General features: G+C 34.1%; 1 protein-coding gene across 4 annotated transcripts in view; it reads right to left on the bottom strand.

Annotated features, from left to right (window-relative positions):
- VPS54 (VPS54 subunit of GARP complex) overlaps positions 1-21,494 on the bottom strand; it is a 104,510-nt gene that overhangs the window by 50,370 nt on the left and 32,646 nt on the right. For 3 of the 4 annotated variants that reach the window (XR_004424861.1, XM_033125338.1, XM_033125337.1), the window contains exons 2-6: positions 14,574-14,729; positions 12,950-13,191; positions 7,806-7,884; positions 4,816-4,850; positions 2,243-2,374 (exon numbers count right to left, since the gene is read on the bottom strand). Coding sequence is in view for 3 of the 4 variants with exons in the window: in XM_033125338.1 (XP_032981229.1) it covers positions 2,243-2,374; positions 4,816-4,850; positions 7,806-7,884; positions 12,950-13,191; positions 14,574-14,709 (624 nt within the window). In the remaining variant the exon portion in view is untranslated. The remainder of the gene's footprint in view (positions 1-2,242; positions 2,375-4,815; positions 4,851-7,805; positions 7,885-12,949; positions 13,192-14,573; positions 14,730-21,494) is intronic. The other variant, XM_033125339.1, reaches the window with a different exon arrangement.

Genomic DNA, 21,494 nt, shown 5'->3' with positions numbered 1-21,494 from the left:
CAATTATTTTTAACCTGTTAAACCACAATTACTTTTGTACTAACCTAATATTATAATATAAAATAGGTTTCAAACAAGAAATTCTTCCAGTTTAAATCTCTTGAGTTTATACCCTTTTGTTCTTGTTATCTTCATCTTCAATACAGCTGTTCATTTATTTACCTAAAAAGCAATGTGCGGACAAAGGAACTAGAGTACACTGCAAGCTAAAATGGACTCAGTTTTCAGAATCAATGGAGAATGGGTAACTCCTTTAGGACAATGCTATTCAGAAGGCAGTTTATATGCTGTTGCCAGTCTGTGAACTGTTTAACAGGTCCATGATAAAATAAGGAACTTTGCTGGAAAGTAAAATCAACTACATCACTAACCCACTGGACTGTTTTTTCATAGAAAGACTTTCTTAATGAAGGAAACAGTGCAATGATTTACATTCTAGTGCAAACCCCTTATCTCATCGCAGACCAGCACTTTGGGTACCAATACATTAGGATACAAATTTCTCTGATCCTGGTTGTAGTATCCCCCCTCTTTAAAGCTGGCAAGATAAAACAGCTGATGTCGATCATAAAGTGAGTTTGAAAGTGCTCCCTTAGAAACCTGTCTTCCATTACTTATCTAAGAACAGAGCAGAATGAGGAGTGAGAATGTAAATATACCAACCTGATTCAGCAACTTACACACACAAAAAAAATCCATTACTGTAGTCACTTTAAACATTCAGCATAAGAAAATTGTTTCATTTCAATTTCAACGATTTTGGCAACTTATCAATATTCCATTGATCTAAGGCATTACTATTTTCATAATTCATTTCCTACTAAATTTCTATAAACTGAACAATTTTTAAAGTATTCCTAAAAGTATCTGTGTAGATCAATGAGATTTTTATTGGCTTTTGTTGTTTTTCTCTTTTAAGGTATTATTCTACCAGAGAACATACTTATAATGTGAAAAAGGGGTCTGGCAGTGAGCTTATGTCCATAAACCCATCATTTTCATTAGATTTATGAGTTTGTTCTTACTCAAGGAAAATCTTTATAGGTCAAATGTTACCAAAAGAAAAAGTGAATTCATTTTCACTTTTAACTATTAAAAAAAGGAATACTCATGATTCTTTCCCTACATTTCTTCTCCTATCCTCCCCAATCTAGGCCTTTCTGCGGTTACTGAAGAGGACTGGACCTGGTTTTTGTTGTTTTTTTTTTTTTTTAGTTTCAGGTGTACAAAACAACATACTGTCAGACCTAATTTATTCAATAGTCTTCCTGAGACAAGCTTTCATACTGCCAGGAGATGTCACTAGACTGAAACAAACAAAATGCTTTCTTTTCAAAAGTTTAAGAACCACAGTTTTAGAAAAGCTCTAAACTGAGTGCTGAGAGTGAACAGGTGAAATTTTCTATTCAAGTTTTACCTCCTGTTCAAATTTTAAAGGATTCTTGATATGTGAGTTATTTTTAAAGTTCTACATTTTAAGTGATATTGAAGATGTTGACTTCTGAAATATAAAACTTTGTAAAAACTTTTAAAGCTGCTGACTGGTAACATCAAAAGACTAGGCTTTACAAAACTGAAAATACAATAGGAATACTGGTGGGATATTTTTGCTTCAAAATAATCACCCTTAACTATGTAAATGAGAAAAAATAGTGCATCAGGAAAAGTTGATTTTCTGTGCTTTAAATCATAAAAAATATAAAATTGGTCAAATATTGTTTGGGACAAACTTGAAGCAATTACAATTGCATGTATTATCTAATATATCCTTTCAATTGAAATTCCATCAATTGCTGTTTCAGATAAGAAGCACTCAAAAAATAAGTTTTTCCTATTTACCAGCACAACTGTATTCCATTGAATCAAAATACTGTTTCCCCGAAAATAAGACCTAATTGGAAAATAAGCCGTAGCATGATTTTTCAGGATGCTCGTAATATAAAATAAGCCCTACCACATAATATAAGACCCGGTCTTATTTTCAGGGAAATATGGTAGGGCTTATTTTATATTACGAGCATCCTGAAAAATCATGCTACGGCTTATTTTCCAATTAGGTCTTATTTTCGGGGAAACATGGTCCTTACTTCATCAGTTAAGATTCGAAGGCTTGCAATGATCAGTAACAATAAAATGAAAATAAAAGTATTGCTCACTAAATAACTAAATCTGAACCCATGCCAAGTAGTACCACTTAACTAGAATAAAATTTTCTACATGGAAAAAGTAATAAAGGAAATACCTTTTCTTGTAGCAATTTTGAGGAAGCTGCATCACGATTTCCTTTTCCACCAGCAGTATTAAAATGAGACCATGGTAAAACTGAATTAAAAGTTAAGGAATCGTCCAAGGCAAAATCTGGTTTCATAAAAATCTATCAAAAAAATGCATTTCCCTCTATTAGATAAATATTTTCTTTACATCCATTATCCCTTCTAATATCATAAAACCATTAAACAATAATTAACTTGGATCGCAAGCATAAACAGCAAAAGCAAGTTAATTACATAAACATCTGTATAAAAATTGTAGGAATAATGTCTCATCAAGCTAAAGCTGCTCATGAAAGATAGGAAAATGGGTTTTTTTGCCTTTACCAGTGGAGATGATCATTCCATTACAACTTGATCACACACACTAATGCAGTCCCACTGGGCACATACCAAAGGGGGACATCATAATTATCCTAAAATTTCCATATTATTTTCTACTGATAGTGGTTTTTTAAAAATGCCAAATATCAATTTCCCTATACTTATATTTCTGCTTTGGCCTGCTCAAAATTCTTTCAAAACTGGTTTTATAGATTAGACATACACAAAATTTAAAACCAAAATAAATTTCAATTTTATGAAAAGCTTATTCCTTTTCTCTTACATATCACACCCATCTGGGAACTAAATCCTACTTGTTTTATTTCCTAAATATCACCTGAATCCCCTTCTCTTCTCTAACTCCACAGCATTTCATCAGCGCAGCTCTTCATTATCTCTGGATTAACAGTAAATGGACACTTACTGATGTCCTTCACCAATCTATCTACTACCCTGCTGTCAAACATTATCTCTAAAATGCAAGTATAACTGAACTAACTGTGGATCCCCATGACCCACAGACCAAACTCTTTAGAAGAGCATCAAAAGCCCTATCACTGTTTTGGACTCACTTACCTCTTTGTAACTTGTCACTCTCACTATTTACAAGTTAAATTCTAGCAATATTCAACTACCTTCCATATCCTCTTATGCTTAAGTATCTTCATATATGCTTTTGGCATACGTAGAATGCCCTTTCTTACCTATCTTCCTAGAGAATATGACCCAATCGAAAGGGCAAACATGTCTCTGTGTATGGCACAGAGAATAATCACGCCATCTCTGAACACAAGTACACCATGTATACTTATTTATCTCATACTTCACAAAATTTATCTAATATGTGTATCTCCCCCGGAAGACTGGATTTGAGTTTATTAATCTTTGTATTCCCAACATCTAGCATAAACTTGAAACATGATTTAATCAATTAATTAATTTATATACTATATTTCATTATATTTACTGATTCATTTTATCTATATCCAAAAATTGTTATGAATGTGATAGGGAAAATCTAACTAGGGACATGAGTATATTTTCTAGTTACTGCTTTAGTATAATTGAAAGTACTGATTAATTCAATAAATATTTACTGATTATCTAACTCTTATGCTAGGCACTGAGGGGGAAAAAATAAATTATTACAGAGGTACTAATCCCAACGATCTTTAGTCCAAGAAATGTGATAAAATATATGCATAAATATCTAATAAGGGGAAGAGTGCCAAACGCTTTAAAAAGGAAAGCTGGGATCTAGATAAAACGCTATGGGAATTCAGCAAAGGAGCCAATTATCTTCAGCTAAGGGGAAATGTATTCATGAAAAGTTGCCATTTAAGCAAAAGCTTGTAAAGGTTTAGATATGGGGAGATGACAGACAAGTTTTCCAGAACCGTGCAAGGAAAGTATGGAGCTAGCATAAAAGTTTGGCCGAAGTAAAAAATGTAAAAAGATTACTAGGCAAAAATTAAGAGTGTGACCATGATGGAAATGAATAATGAAGGGCCTTAAATTACAGTGTTTGAGTTTTATTTTACAGAAATTAAAGAACTTTAAAAATAACTGCCCTCTCCTTTTTGTTTCTGACTTTCACCTGTCTCTTCTCACCATAAAGAGCAACTACTACAGACCTCTTTGAGTATCTGATGAATGCACTGGATTCTTTCCCCAGGAAAAAACCTCATCTATTATATATCTCTACAAAATTTTTCTTACAAAAAAGTTTATTTTAATAATTTGAAGGGGGGGTGGCCAGATGGCTCTGTTAGAGCACGAGCTCTGAACAACAGGGTTGCCAGTTCAATTCCCACATGGGATGGTGGGCTGTGCCCCCTGCAACTAAAGATTGAAAACAGCGACTGGACTTGAGCTGAGCTGCGCCCTCCACAACTAGATTGAAGGACAACAACTTGGAGCTGATGGGTCCTGGAGAAACACACTGTTCCCCAATATTCCCCAATAAAAAATAATAATAATTTGAAGGGATAGTAAGATCAACAAAATTATTCTTTTGGAATGGAGAGACTTAAACACATTTGTAGGTTTCGGTGATGAAGAGGTTGCAAAAGAGAGAGAGAAAAGAAAAGTGATGCAACAAGGTCCCAGAAGAGGCAAAGTGATCAAAGTGTCAGAAAACAGCCAAATGAAAGCTTCTTACAAGGCAAAATTGAAGATCAAATATTAAAAAGCAGTACTCTCATTTTTTAAGCTTTATTACCTTAGGTACTTGCTCCAGATCTGTCCTGGATTTATCTGTGGAAAAAAAGGAAAAGAGAAAATAAGAGTTTTTTAACTTGTTTTCATTTTACTGCCATAAAATATATTTTGACAGATTCAATACTGTACTAGGTCACAACCAAGTAACCACAAAGCTTCTTCCTTTAACAAGTATCTATCAAGCACCTCCTGTATGCCTAGTAGTAAACAAATCACTGAATAAGACTTATGTCTCAAACAATTTTAAACAACTGTATAATAGCAAAAAAAACAACTAAATACTTTTCAGCTCTTTTTAAAATGGACACAGAAAGCTTGATGTTATCTTTTTAAGTTTTGGTGAGATTAAGTTTGGCACGCTATGCAGTTTTAAAAAGTGAATTAAATTTTAAAATAGGAATCTTTTTTTATTGTTCAAAACATCTACCATCCCACCCAAATTCTCTTTTGATAAAAGATTTTTAATATCATATTAATTTTCTTCTTATACATTTTAGTTTGTATCATCTACAAACTTATCTGCAATTGAAACTATTTTACTATACCTTCATCACGCCAGTCAGATCTCAGACATGGTACCCTCCTTTCCAAAACTAACCTTTCTGCGTTTGGACTCTATCCCTCTTCCTCTTCTGGGAGCTCACTTCTTCAATTACTCTGCCTTTCTCCGTATCTTCAACCTCTTCCCCCTTCTAACAGCATTTTCCTCTCTGCATATAAACATGCTCAGTTCTCTCCCATTAAAAAACAGACAGGAAAAAAAAGAAAGATAAAACATAGGACCCAGACTAAGCTGAGGCAAGGGAGGACCTCGAGTGTAAAATTTAAGGAAGCACTCACTCTCAGGGTTATGCAAATGCCTCTCTTGCCTCATCTAGTCCTTCTACTCTGTTCTCTCTGTAGTTAATACCCTATCTCTCAAATCTTCAAATCACATCCATACTGGTAGTCTCTATTTCTCGCTCGTGTTCACTCCTTAATATATAGTATTGAGGTTTCTGTAACTACTACTCCAGTTTAAATGCTCTAAGATCTCCTACATTGACAAATCCATGAAGACTTCTCCTCAGTGTGCGAACTGATCTATCCCTGAAGTATCCTGACACTGTAGAGTAACTTCATGCAGGGTCTCTGCTCTCACTCCCCGCACAAGAACGCAGGATATGGTGAAGCCAGAAAGGAACAACGGAGCCATAGGTAGGGGGTTCATACCCCTATATTCTCAATGGCAGCCCCAAAAGCAAACATCTGCCAGTACCCCAATGAGGGGTCCTCCTGTACCCCAGTCTCGCTGGCGGCCGGGCGAGACACAGGAAGTAGGATCTTGCTAGCTGCAATCTGCCATCCGCTTCTCTGCCAACCAACCAACCCACCCACTCCCTAGCGTAGCCACGGCAGTTATATTAGTGGCCAATGGCGAACAAGTAACAGCTGATGGCCACCCAGCCACAGCGGATGGCCATCTGATTACAGCGGATGGCCGTCTGATTTCAGCTGATGGCCGTCTAATAACCGAGCCAGCACCTTTCCACGTGAGGCCGAGAGCCTGGAAACTGCTCTCTGGGACTCTGTCCCCACACTAATCATTCTCACTTCTTTGAAATTCTCACTACCTTTCATTACTTAGGTAAAACTCTCTCTTGGTTGACTGTCCTATCTCTGACTACTTCCTGTTAGTCTCCTTCACAGGCACCTCATTTTCTATCTGTCCCTTAAATGTAACAGCTTCCTAGTGTTCTATGATCAGTTCTTTTCTCACTATTCACATCCTCCCTGGGTGATCCCGTCCGTGCCCGTGGTTGCCCAGCACACTGTCTGTTACTGTCTACCATACCTACATCTCCAGCCCAGATTCCTTCCTGAGTTCCAGGTTGCATACCAAAACTATAATTAAACCAGCCTCCGTGTCCAAAATTCCTCTTCTTATATTGCCTCTCTCACTGAATTGTACCTAACCTAGCCAGCTGCCCATGCAAGAAATCTGGGAGTCATCTTGAATCAACTTGCTACATTACCATCAACTAACTGACTGACCACCAAAACCTGTGCCTCAATCTCTCAAAGGCCTAATATCCTCTCCGTCTTCATTACAACTATTGGGGCCACAGGATTTCTCAATTATATTATTGCAATAGCCTCCAATTGTCTCCTTTTTAACTCTGCCTTTTAAACTGCCTTAACTCTCCTTTTAAACTGCCTCCAGTTTAATCATCATCCATAAATTTATTATCCACAACTATTTTCACAGTGAAATGTATAATCATAAATCTGATCATGTCTGGTTAAAAAGATTTCATAGCTCTATACGCTTTTAGAAAAGAGAAATTCCTTAGCATGGCATACAATGCTCTTCTTGATCTGACTCCCACCTATTTCTTCAGCTTCATTTCTTGCTCCCAGAAGAGCCAACATACTGAACTCTTGCGGTCCCTTGAACATGCTAATTTCTCTCTTGATTCTATGGCTTTGTATAAACTGTTTCCTCTTCCTGGAATGCCTTTTCCCAAATAAATCCTTCTCAATAGCTAGTTTAAAACATAAGCAATCATCATCAACTCTAGGAAGTCTTTTAAGGTTAAGTAAGGAGCTCTATAGAATCTTACTGCATTGAACTTACTGCTTGATACACAGTGCTGAAATTTTCAGTTTATTTATTTAACTTTACTCAAGAGACCATCAGCTTCTTGACGACAGAGGCTACTTCTTATTCATCTATTTTTAATCAAGAAGCACAGTACCAAGCACCCAGATATTCAATAAGTATTTGCTGAATTGAAGGACATCACTACCATGAAATCCAGAATTTGTCTCTTAAAAGCTTTTAGAAAAAATTATGATTTTAAGCTACAAAAATTTCAATAGAAATAAAAATTATAGGTATGACAGACAACAAGTTCCAACAATTAAGATTTTAGTTCATTAATATTTATGTTATACTACAAAGAGCACATATTCATCTACACATTATCTACAAATAGCACATAGTCATACCATGAGTATGTAAGAGAGCTCTGTCAAAGGTATCTTTAGGAGGACAAATATTCTTGCATCTCTCGTGAATCTTCTCTCTCTAGTAAAAGGACAATTAAAATGTCATCAAATACTATGTGGGAATATGAGAACTCAAAGCATCAAAATGTTTCACAACAGAATATCAGAATATATTGAATTAGTTTTATGATTTTTAAATATGAAATCACTAGCTTCTGGAACTTAAATACAAATAAGTATGCTTAATAAACCAAGTATCACTGAGATGTATCAACACCCATATACTTATCCCATTTTGCATAATTATAGTAAAATCTCCACAAAATTAGAATGATGTAGGAAAGCAAATGAAATTCCTCACTTATTTAACAGAAGTCAATTAAGAGAATTATTTTTTTAAAAAACAAGAAGAAAATTTGGTAACCTATATACCTGAGATAGAAAGGTAGTTATTAGTTGACACTTTTTAAGTCAAAAAAAAAAAAAAATCCCAGTCTGATATCAGATTAGATGACCACTAAAAACACTGTTATCTTTTCAGAGATACCATAAACAGGACAAATAGAAAAGTGGAGTGTGGTAAGGAAAAACACTGGGTTAGTAGTGTTCAGAGTTTTCATAGCAGTTCTATCAGAAACTACAGAAGTGTCTTCCAAAGCAGCTGTACCATTTTGCATTCCTACCCACAATGAATGAGAGTTCCTATTAGTCCACAGCCTTGCCAGCATTTGGTGTTGTCAGCGTTTTGGATTTTTGCCATATTTCTAATAGATGTGTAGTGGCATCTCATTTTTTTAGTTTGTAATTCCCTAATGACATGTTATTGAGTTATCTTTTCATATGCTTATTTGCCATCTGTATGTCTTCTTTGGTGAGATGTCTATTCGGGTCTTTTGTATATTTTTCATTCTGTGGTAAAATCACATAAAATTTACTATTTAAAATCATTAGTAATATTGACCATGTTTTCATGCACTTACTGGTCATCTGTGTATCTTCTCCAGAGAAATGTCTATTCAAGTCCTTTGCCCATTTTTTAATTGGGTTGTTTTCTTATTGTTGAGTTTTAAGAGTTCTTTATATATTTTGGATTCCAGTCCTTTATCATTTATGTATTTTACAAATATTTTCTTCCAATCTCTGGCTTGTCTTAACACTGTCCTTCACAGAGTTGAAGTTTTTAATTTTAACAAAATCCAACTTGTCAATTTTTCTTTCATAGATTGTGCTTTCGATGCCGTATCTAAAAAGTCATCCCGAAACTCAAGGTCATAAATTTTCTCCTATGTTATCTTCTAGAAGTTCTATAGTTTTGTATTTTACATTTAAGTCTATGACCCATTTTACTTTGATTTGCGTGAAAGATATAGGTAGTCTGGTTTAAATTCTTCCTTTTTTTTTTTTTTTTTTTTGTACATGGATGGCTAGTTGTTCCAGCACCATTTATTCAAAAGACTCTTTCTCTATTGAATTGCCTTTGCACTTTTATCAAAAATCAGTTGACTATATTTGTGTAGGTCTATTTCTGAGCTTTCTATGCTGTTCCTTTGTCCTATATGTCTATTCTGTCACCAATACCATACTGTATTACTATAGCTTTACAATAAGTCTTGAAGTCAGGCAGTGTCAATCTTCCAAATTTGTTCTTCTCCTTCAATACTCTGTTAGCTATTCTCTTTTCCATTTCCACATAAACTTTGGTATCGGTTTCTCAATATCTACAAAATAAATTGATGGGATTATAATTGGGATTGTATTGAATCTATAGATCAGGTTGGGAAAAATAGACTTATTGACAATATTGAGTCTTTCTATCCATGTACACAGAATCTCTCTCCATTTATTTAGATCTTCTTTGATTTGTTTCATTAGTGTTTTGTAGTTCTCCTCATACAGATACTGTATTTTGTTCGATTTATACCTAATTATTTCATTTTCTTTGGTGTTACTGTAACTGATGTGTTTTCAATTCAAATTCCAATTGTACATCATTAGTATATAAGAAAGCAGTTAACTTTTGTAATAATAACCTTGTATCCTGCAACCTTGCTATAATTGCTTATTGGTTGCAGAAGTTTTGTTATTGATTCTTTGGAATTTTCTATATAAACAATCACATCATTTGTGAATAAAAATAGTTTTATTTCTTCCTTCCCAATCCATATAGCTTTTATTTCTTTTTGTCTCATTGCATTAGTTAGGGCTTCCAGTATAATGTTGAGAAGGGACATTCTTACCTTCTTGTTACTGATCTTAGAGGGAAAGCAGCTAGTTTCTCACCATTAGCTGTAGGGTTTTTATGGACTTTCTTCATCAAGTTGAGGAAGTTCCCGTGTTTGCTGAGAGTTTTTATCATGAATGGATATTGAACTTTGTCAAATGTTTTCTCTATAGCTATTGATAGAAACTCAGGATTTTTCTTCTTTAGCCTGATAATGTGCTGGATTACACTAATTGCTTTCCGAATATTGAATCAGCCTTGCATATATGGAATAAATCCCACTTCGTCATAGTATATAATTCTTTTTATACACTGTTGGGTTTGATTTTCTAATACTTTCTTAAGAATTTTTGCATCCATGTTCATGAAAGACAGTGGTCTGTAGTTTTCTTTCTTATAATGTCTTTACCTAATTTTAGTAGTAGGTTAATGCTAGCCTCATAGAATAAATTAGAAAGATATTCCCTTTGGTTCTATTTTCTGGAGTAGATGACCAAGAATTTCCGTTTTGAGAGGTATTATTGATCCAATTTCTTTAATAAGTATAGGCCTATTCAGAGTATCTATTTCTCATGTGTAAGCTTTGATAGATTGTGTCTTTCAAGGAACTGGTCCATTTCATCGCGAGTATCAAATTTGTGGGCATCAAATTATTCATAATATTCTTTTATTATCCTTTTAATGTCCATGGGATCATCAATGATGTGCCCTCCTTCTGATATTAGTAATTTATGCCTTCTCTCTTTTTCTCTTAATTAACCTGCCTAGAGGTTTATCAATTTTATTGATCCTTTCAAAGAACCAGCTTTTGGCTTTGTTGATTTTCTCAATTATTTTCCTGTTTCCAATTTCACAGATTTCTGCTCTAATTTTTATGATTTCTCTTCTTCTGCTTAGATTTAATTTGCTCTTCTTTTTCTGGTTTCCTAAGGTAGGAGCTTAGATTATCAATTTTTGATCTTCCTTCTTTCCTAATATATGCATACAATGCTACCAAATTTCTCACTAAGTGCTGTTTTCACTTCAACCCACACATTTTGCTAAGTTTCTATCAACAGTTGCTTAAGCTCATTGATTCTTTCCTCTGCCATTTCAAATCTATTGATGAATCCATCAAAGGTACCTTATCATTATAAAACAACTTTCTTTATCCCTAAATAGTCTTTGTTCTGAAATCTACTTCAACTAGTATTAACATAGCCACTCCAGCTTTCTTTTTACTAGTGTTAAGCCTGGTGTATCTTTTTCCATCCTTTTACTTTTAAATGTTTTGTGTCTTTGTAGTTAAAGTACATTTCTTATAGACACTGTGTAGTTAGGTCATCCTTTTTCATCTAATCTCACAATCTACGGCTTTTAATTGTGGTGCTGAAATATTTACATTTTAATGTGACTATTGATAGGGTTAGGTTTAAGTCTATCATCTTAATGTTTAGTTTTTTGTCTCATCCGTTCTTTGTTCCCTTTTTACTCTTTTTCTGCCTTTGCTTGGATTGAGAGTTACTTTATTCCATGCTACTTCTTCCATTGGTTTATTAGCTGTAATTATTTGTTTTGTTACTTTAGTGGTTGTTTTAGAGTTTATTTCTTACATACTCTGCTAGAAATGTTAAGTTTGTAATGGAGGGAACTGGTGTTTGTTTTGGTCTCTGTTGTATACCTAGTGTTTAGAATAGTGCCTGGCACACAGAAGGCACTCAATAAATATTTGATCAATAAATGGATAAACAGAAAGGCCAAATAACAGGTTATAATGTGTGAGATTAGAAACCATCAAAAACAAGGCATATTAAAGCTCATCTACTTAACAACATCCAGACTATTAGATCACTAAAAACAGAACACAAAAATTCTAGACAGTATATACACATACAAAAGTAAATAATATTTACAAGTTCTGTGCAAAAATATTAGGTAGTACTAAAAGTGAACCAGATACTGCGTAATGCCAATATCATAGCCACAGTCAGCCTATTTCCAAATCATAGAAAGAACAAAGTAATCAAGTGAAATAAAATCAGCTACATGCAAATTAGGTTGCACATGAAAAAGTATAAAAAGGAATAATTATAAAATTATAAATAAATATCCCTACACAAATTTCCAATTACAAAATAAACAAGTCACAGGAATGTAATGTAAAGCATGGCAACCATAATTAATAAACTCTTGCACATTTCAAACTTGTTAAGAGAGTGAATCTTAAAAGTCCTCATCATAAAGAAAAAAAATTTTTTGTAACTATATATGGTGATGGATGTTAGACTTATTATAGTGATCATTTTACAATATAAACAAATATCGCATTATCATGTTATACACCTGAAACTAATATATATCAATTATACCTCAATTAAAAAATAATTTTTAATATCCCCTATACCATTTTAAAGATGATTTTTTAAAAGACTGAAATAGTAACTAGAATTATATTGGTAAGTCACTTACTGAAAATCTCAAACTTTGCACTGCATTCAGTTCTTGCTCTCAGAACTGAGTTTAGAGAAACATGTCTAGAAATATTTAAGACTACCTGCTAGAGCTAGGATGTTCTATTAAATTGTTCGTGGTAAATGACAGACATAGAAACAGTCGCTCTCTGCTCATTTCTTAAACCTCACATATTATCTGGGATTTACAGACCTAATGGAATCACTTTCTCCTTGGTAGGTAAGAGTGGGTTTCAAGTTGAATCTTAGTACTATTAAAAATGTCATTCTGAAAAATATCACTACAGTAAGAGAAATATATTTATGTATATCTAAGCAAAGAATTAAATATAACCCTGGACAGAATATGTATTAACAGAAAAAAATGCCATATGTGCGTCAAAGACTATTGGTCAAAATCTATAATAAATCAAAATAAAAATCTTCCTATGACTTTTGACATGATTATAACTAACTTCAAGATTCGATATTACCTGAGAGATTTCCTGTTGATACGCTGTAAAATGTTCCTTGCTGATCTGTGGGAGGTAGAGTGAAGGTATGACTTCAGTGTCCACAAAGTCCAATCCCCATGTTTTTGTGAAGAAGTCAGATTCTCTTTTTGCTAATCTAGGATCATTTAATGCTGCTGGAAGATTAACTTTGGAATGATATATAGTCCATCTATGTTGATCTGTAACTAGAGATGGGGCAACACATAAACTATTTGAATCACCTGTAAAAAGTAAACAAGAAAACTCTGTAAAGTAAGTTCTATGTTTGAAAGTACATCCTAGAAAAATAAAAATGCTTAGATTCTACATTGTACAAAGGAGCTAAACTTTTCTATAGCAAATGTTTTAATAAAAATCAATCTGATTAAATAAATTTGATGCTTTCAGCATCAATTGCCAAGGGAGGAAAAAACACGTACAAGATAAAAGATATGCAAAGTTTGAGAGTTGTAGTTACAGGGTGGCTTGGGTGGTAAAGAAAGTCTTGCATTAATTCCTTCCCTTATTGTACAATTTGTCTTTTTTCAACATCGAGACTCTTCTACCTTCTATTTCAGATCTTCTGTCCTTTAACATCCAGTTTTTTTTCATAAGTAGGCCTTTTTCTATTGTACTATGGCAGACATCATTGGTTCCAATATTCTTTGTTTGGCTTATAATTAAATAACATAAATGCTGTTGTGGCATTAATCATAGAGGAAAAAATATATACAGTTGATTCTTGTTATTCACAGTAGTTCTGCTCTAGAACGTCACTGGAACATTTAATTAGCAAATTGCTCCTAGTGGAAATACAGGGTTAGATTCTTGTTAAGTCTTTGATCACAACATTTTCATCAGCTGATCAATACATAATCGTGTGTGAGTTTCCAAGACATTTTATTTAATACACATTGCTCATTCATTAATGTTGAACTCATGGCTAACAGCACTGTAACTCATACCTAAATGAAGCTTATATAACATGCATAGTTTCTTCATAAGGCACATTACAGCCTTCTTGTGCTTAGGAACGCTGGAAAGCACTTCAGCACTACAATTGGGAACCATTTTAAAAAAGAAAAATCACCAACAAAAAGCACAAAAATGCAAAAAACATGGTACTAAATAGATCACAAAAAGGACGCTTGTTTACAGCATGATAGCTGAAACAAGAAGGCAGAGTTGCCTTGTTTGACCTCAGGTAGGAACGTGTGCATCAGGTGATTAAATTTTTCATTCCTCTGCATGTGTCTGCAAATGACCACAAAAGTGCCACAAATATTGATTTGGGGGCTACAAATAAGTTTTAGAGAGTAGGCAAATTTGCAAATATGGTATCTGCAAGCAATGAGGATTGACTGTACTATGTTTAACTAAAGAGCTTACAATCTATACCTACATTTCCAAAATATTTTTTTCAGTTTATGTAAGTAACTTCTTTTATGGAAATGCATAAAAAGAACTATATTCCAATTTCCTGATCTACTTACTCCCAAATTATTTATATCTCTTTAGTTTTAACATCACAAAATTTACTCTTTTAAGATAAGTATACGAAATCCGACTACTCATTTAAAGATAATACAAATCCTCAGTAAAAATCCTCAAAAAAAAGCATTACCTGTGGGTTCCTTGGGACACACATCTGGCAGTGACTGCACAGGTCGAATGTGTTTTGTCGGATCTACCTCTTTTTTAAAGAAAACATCACTGCTGCTTCCTTGAGGCACTGGTGAAGAACTGTGGCTTGAAGCCATTGCATAAAATCACCACTCAACTGCAAATGAGTAAGAAACATAATAATCAAGATATTTAATACAAATCAAATTCATCTATAAGTATTATGCATGTCACAAACTTTCAAAATCAGACACATTGTTCAAAATTCCTCAAAGTATAAATACACAATTTGAATACTTACTATTAATTATGTCACTCAATATTTAAGAAATGTATGTCCTTATTTAAAAAGTATTCTCCCCTAAGTGACCTAACCTCAGTCTTTTATCCAAAGTGCAAATAGATACCAAAGCCTAACCAATATAAAGAGGAAAATATTCCATTCATTCAATGATTATACAGTAATTATTCATTACAGCAAAATAGGTAAGTGCATGGGTTTTAAAATGTGACTGCAAGGAAGGGTTCATATCCCAGCCTTACTTACCAGCAGTATAATCTTGAGCAAATTTATTTAACCTTTGTGTGCTTTACCTTATCTGTGAAAATGGAGATGAAAAGATCCCATCTCATAAACATTTTGTAACAAAGGAATGGATACATGTAAAGCATTTAAAACAAAGCCTGCTTCAGTTTGTGTTCATAACTGTTATCATTATATTTATTATTACTATATGACTGTCACTATATTAAGTGATTACAAAAGTACTCTTCAAGGTGCTTGCAATTAAATTAAGTAATCAAAACAATCAAAACACAAGGCAAAACACAAGTTAACCTATGTCTACATTTTTTAGTAAGTGCTAAAAGAATTTGTGGGGCAAGGCAACATTATATAGGCCATAGTGTCAGGTAAGACTTTACAAATGAAGCAGTACGTAACCTGGATACTGAAGAACATGAATTATTTTATTATTAAAGAGTAGATAATCTTATACTGCTGAGCATATCTATCAAATAGTAGGCATTCAATAAATATTTTAATGAAGGAATACATAAATGAATATAAAAAGGGAACTCAGAGATCACCTAGTTTAAGTTCCCTCATACTAGGGATAATTATAGCAAGGCCTAGAAAGACTAAGTGATTTACAAAGATACATGTGGTTTAAGAAGTTTACCAAAAAAAAAGCCAAGTTAGGAAATCTGGTGAATAAGAAATAAAGAGCAGAAACATAAGGCAAGGGAAGACCAGTGAAAAAAGTTCATCCACTCTAACTCCCTTCTAGCTCAGTGGAAAGCTAAAAATTACATTTCGCAGACTTCCTTGCATATCTGTCTCAGTCCTTCTTATGCAAAGGGGACATTTCCAATTACACTGCTCACTGAGACCATAGGAAACAAGCTGCTACAAAAATGCACAAATATAAATAACTTCTTTAAGGTCCCTGAACAGAAAGCAAACAGCATGAATAAAGGTTAAAGGGCATGGAATAATCATAAGACTGTGTGGAAACTGACCTGCTGAGAGTGAAATGTTTGCATTGGGAAGGGCTAACAAATCATATTTACACACACACACCCACAGTATAGCCAGACTACAGTTGGTTCTCTAAGCAGTACAGAGCCATAAGCTTTTTTGTCCTGTGGACTTCTTTGGCAGTCTGGTGAGGTGTACAGGGCAAAAGAATACTATGACAAAAATATCTGGGAAAATTAATCAGGGTCTTGGTTTGCTTTTTAAATTAATCATTGGCCTGCTGCATTTATATCCATACAGATTAAGTGTATGGCTATTTCTGAACAAAGTATTTGCATATTTAAGAGAGAAGAAATATCTAAAGGATAGGAAAGATGACACAAAATCCCAGACATTAAGCGTTTGGTAAAGACAATTCTAAATTTAACATTAAGCATTTTAACTTTTATGTTAATTTCATCAAATAAAATGGCTAAAATAAACAAATTTGATACTTCAATAGGTAAGCTACAAATATATGGGAATATATTTATGTTGAAAGTTCATTGCTTGATGTCAGATAAATTTTTATTCCAACAACAGTATACTACAATTTCAATTTATTCTTTTTACCATCATGTTGTTTTATAGCAAAAATAAATCCTTAAGTGCCATTTTAGGAAGCTAGAAATACTTGGGGATATGAGGACTTGTGAAAAAATATTTCTAGACTCCTATGAGTTATTTCTGTATCTGGGCGGGGTGGGGGGGGAAAACCTTCTTTACTCCTTAAATATTCTAAACTGGGAAACCTATGCAGATTTTCTATTTTTTCTAACACCTCTCCTTATTCTTATGGAAAGATGGACAATCTCTAACTATAAAAGGATTATGTAAGATTAGGGGGCTGCCTACATAGATGAGTCTTAATTTCCAATCATGTGATTCTCCATTTCCTTCACTATCCTCAGTTTAAGATCTCCCTACAGTAAGAACCAAACTTTGTGTTGATGACAACATAAGTATGATGCAGATACTTGGTAAGTACAATCACTGGTAACAAAACATGATGTATTTATTAAGGCATGGACGTATAAACAAATACAGAAAATCCAAATGGCCTCTAAACCAAACAATTTCAGCAAAAAAAAAAAAAATCATCTTTTACTGAAATGATGAAGCACCTTATCAGTAAGCAAGTTTCAGTGTAAACAAAGAATATTTTGTCTGCCCAAGAAAAAAATTAGCAAAAATAAAAGCAAACAAAAAACACAAAATAGAGGAAAAAGTAAAGTTCTGAGAACTAATCATAAGCAATGCCTGATTTCTAACGTTTCCACTTGTAACTACCGTTTAGAAACAAATTTGGCATTTAATCAGTAGTTACCTACAGTGAGAATCTATAAATAGCTCTACCCTTCTTCACATGGTAATATTCTCATAATTATATCATACCATACTCAAATACTATCTTCTCTTGAGGCCTTCTTTGGTTTCTCACTTAGTCACTCTTCACACATTTCTATTTTTACACCAATCATAATGAAATTCTGGTTTTCATATACATCTTTCCTACTAGACTGTGAACTTCTTGATGTTTCCATTTTCCTGTGTATTTTCCATACCTAACACAGTTCCTGCACACAGATGAATAAAATGGGTGGTATATAGAACAGATAAGAAGAGAGAGATATTAGTTAGACAGCTACTAATAATCCTTGAGTGAGTAAGTAAGAGCATGGGTCTGGGCTGGTAAGGAAAGGAATAAACAGACACTCTTCCAAAAGAAAGAATTGGCAAGGATGAGTAAATCAGAAACATTTTTTCTTTCTTATAGCTCAAAGTACCTTTTTATGTTAAAAGTTTAGTAAAAGCTTATGTTAAAAGGGCCTATAGCAATGTCACCCTAGAAACAATGAACATACCAGGTTTCCCCCAAAATAAGACCTAGCCGGACAATCAGTTCTAATGCACCTTTTGGAGCAAAACTTAATATAAGACCTGGTCTTATTTTACTATAAGACTGAGTCTATATAACATAACATAACATAATACCGAGTCTTATTTTACTGTAAGACCCAGTCTATAATATAGTATAGTATAGTATATATAGTATAATAATATAATGCAATGTAATGTAATGTAATGTAATGTAATGTAATAATATAATATAATATAATATAATATAATATAATATAATATAATATAATACAATACCGGGTCTTATATTAATTTTTGCTCCAAAAGATGCATTAGAGCTGACTGTCTGGCTAGGTCTTATTTTCGGGGAAACACGGTACCAAGTGATCAGACCTTGGTTTCTGAATACCATCCCCTTCAAAGAAATTATGGTCCTTTGAAGAAATAGACTTGGAGCACAGAAAAGAACAAGTCAATCCTGGCAACGCTTATTGTGTCAGAAAGCAAGGAAATGCTCAAAGATCAGTGAGGTATATCAAAAGGACAAAGGATCAAGTTAAAGGAGCTCCACTGGTCACATCTGAGACACTTTGAGCATGAAAGGGAGAGAGGGAAGCAGGGAGGAAAAAAAGAAACTAACTGAGTGTAATACTGAATAAATAAAAATTAATGAATCCGGAATGATACTTGGGTGGGGGGAAGAGATGAAGAAAATGGGGTAGGGTGGGGTGGAGAAAGGAAAACTCTTCTCTGCAGGAGAATGCCAGTAATAAATGTAGAAGGAATGACAGAATTAGAAAATCACCATTTTGTAACCCCAATATAAAATCCGATTCAGGCAGAATTCATCAAGGTATGCTAAAGCCATTAGGTGAAAGGTTGTTTAGAAACATAAAACTCACCTGGTGCCAAAGTATTACCCCCTACAAATTACTTAGCAATGCAAAGGGAAAATGTGTCTTTAAAATGGAAAGATCTGGCTATCACTACCTTAACTAAGTCATCAAACTTGGTATTACTGACAATACATAGTAAGATAACTTGATATTATGTGATTCATGAAGAGACAATAGAAAACAAACGTCATCACCTATGAAGCATCAACAAAAATGTTTAACCCAATCTAATCAAGCCTCCCCACCAGGTGGGAAGCTTTTGGTCCTGTGGATTCCTTTGGCAGCCTGATGAAGTCTAAGGACCCCTTCCCAGAATAATGTTTATAACACATAAAATACATAAGATTACAAGGGATAATTATACTGAAATATAGCTATCAAACTATCTTTTTACATTGTAATATACAAACATTTTTGCTTCTCAATTAAGGCAAATCTCTCTAAGCAATAAGTAACATAAATACTTTGAGATACCTGCAACAATTTAACGTGATATGAAAATATCTGAAATTTCTATCGATGACAGAGCTACAGGTAATGGTAATAACCCCTGTGAAGGGTTTCCTACATTCCTAATTAAAGCAAATGTAAAATCCAGTTGAAGCAGAATTTCTCAACCATGGCACTACTGACATTCTGAGCTGGATAATTCTTTGTCGTTGGGGGCTCTCCCCCTGTACATTGTAGGATCTTTAAGTGCACCCCTGGCCTCTATCCATTTGATGCCAATAGCACCCTCCCACCCAGTTTTGACAACCAAAAATGTCTCCAGACAAAGCCAAACATCCCAGGGGTGGGGAAAAAGAGAGGAGAGGACACCACCACCCAAGTTGAGAACCACTGAGTTAAAAGAAAGATGTAATTTGTTTCCCCATCTAAAATTCAGACTCCCTGAATTCTATCTGCAGACCCTATGGAGTCTGTGAAGCCAAGGGTAAGTACCTCTGCTCTAGACCTACCTTCCCGGCTACAGGAAATAGAAGGGAATTGGGTAATTATGTTTAAACCACAACATGGAGAAACAATTAAACAAATTGAGAATACAAGATATTCTATAAGAAAATAGGCCTGGACACTTAGATCAAAGTCATTTTTTAAAGATGTGGAACTATTCTATACTAAAATAAATAAAAATACAACTAAAGGCAATATGTGAGCCTTGATTGCATCCTTATAGAGAACACTGGTATTATAAAATTATTTACAGTCAACTCTGAACTATCCATGAAATCGCCTATTACAAGTAAAGTAATAAATAGCAAAAGTCTTTTTATTTTTCCTCTACCATTCCAATGTATACAAAACATTTCAGCAGAGTAGTTAACACACAGATATGTTAACTAACCATTTATTTCCCTTATCCTATTTTTCAAAAATGACACCTACTTTATAAAATACACTACTTTATAAACCTAAACTTGCCTGCCCTCTATCACGCTTCCATCACACTGTGCTCCCCTAACTGGTCTCTCTGCTTCCAGTCTAAACCACTCTGCACATTGCTTTAGGATTACTCTTCTAGAAAATTTTCATTCTGTCATACTCCAGCTCAAAAAATTTTAATGTCATTCATTAACTTCCAGACAAATGCCAAGCTTCAGAGGCTGGTACTCAAAGTTTTCCACAATCTGATGCTTGTCTTCCTTTCTAGCCTTATTTCCCATTACCCGTGGGCAACCTCTATCCTGGATAAGGTGGTTTAATTGTCCCTCTCATCCATCATGCTGTGGAGGCCTCCTGGTCTTGGGTTAAGGCTGTGACCTGCCCGGAACATTCATACCATCTTTCTACCTATCTAATGCCTCTCCCCCCTTCAAGTGTCACTTTAAATTTCGTTTCTAGATTATATATCCTAAGAAAATAGGATACTCCAAAACATGAACAAAAATAATCCCATACTCCAAAACATGAACAGTAATAATCCCAGCATAATTTTTAAGAGTGAAAAAGTTGAAACAACCAAACTCTTAAATAAGAAGGAACTGGTTAATAAACTATAGTGCATCAAACAATGGATTATACTGCCATTAAAAATAGGATTGCAGACCTCACACCCATCAGTGGCTACTATCAAAAAACACCCAAAAAAAAACAAAAAAATAACAAGTGTTGGCAATGATGTGGAGAAACTAGAACCTTATGCACTGTTGGTGGGGATATAAAATGGTACAGCCATTATGGAAAACTATGGTGGTTCCTCAAATGTGATCCAGCAACTTCACTTCTGGGTATATACCCAAAAGAACTGAGAGCAAGGTCTTAAAGAGATATTTGTATATCCATGTGATAGCAACGTTAGTCATAACAGCCAGGAGGTGGAGACAATACAAGTGTCCACTGAGAGATGAATGGATAAACAAGAAATATCTTTTTCTGTCCTTTTACTTAGTCTGTGTGTGTCTTTCAGTCGGAGTCTCTTGTAGGCCTGATATGTAAGAATCTTGCTTTCTTATCCATTCAGCCACCCTATCTTTTGATTGGAGCATTTAATCCATTTCCATTTAAAGTAATTTGATAAATAGTTATTGCCATTTTATTATTCTTTTGTATCCCCCACTCCCACCCCCATCTTAAAGAAGTCTCTCTAAGATTCCTTGTAATTCTGGTTTGGTGTTGAGGAACTCCTTTAGCTTTTTCATATCTGGGA

The sequence above is a fragment of the Rhinolophus ferrumequinum genome, chromosome 13 (genome assembly GCF_004115265.2).
Source record: "Rhinolophus ferrumequinum isolate MPI-CBG mRhiFer1 chromosome 13, mRhiFer1_v1.p, whole genome shotgun sequence".
Lineage (NCBI taxonomy): Eukaryota > Metazoa > Chordata > Mammalia > Chiroptera > Rhinolophidae > Rhinolophus > Rhinolophus ferrumequinum.
The sequence above is the reverse complement of the archived record's forward strand: the minus strand, read 5'-3'. Positions and strand labels throughout refer to the sequence as shown.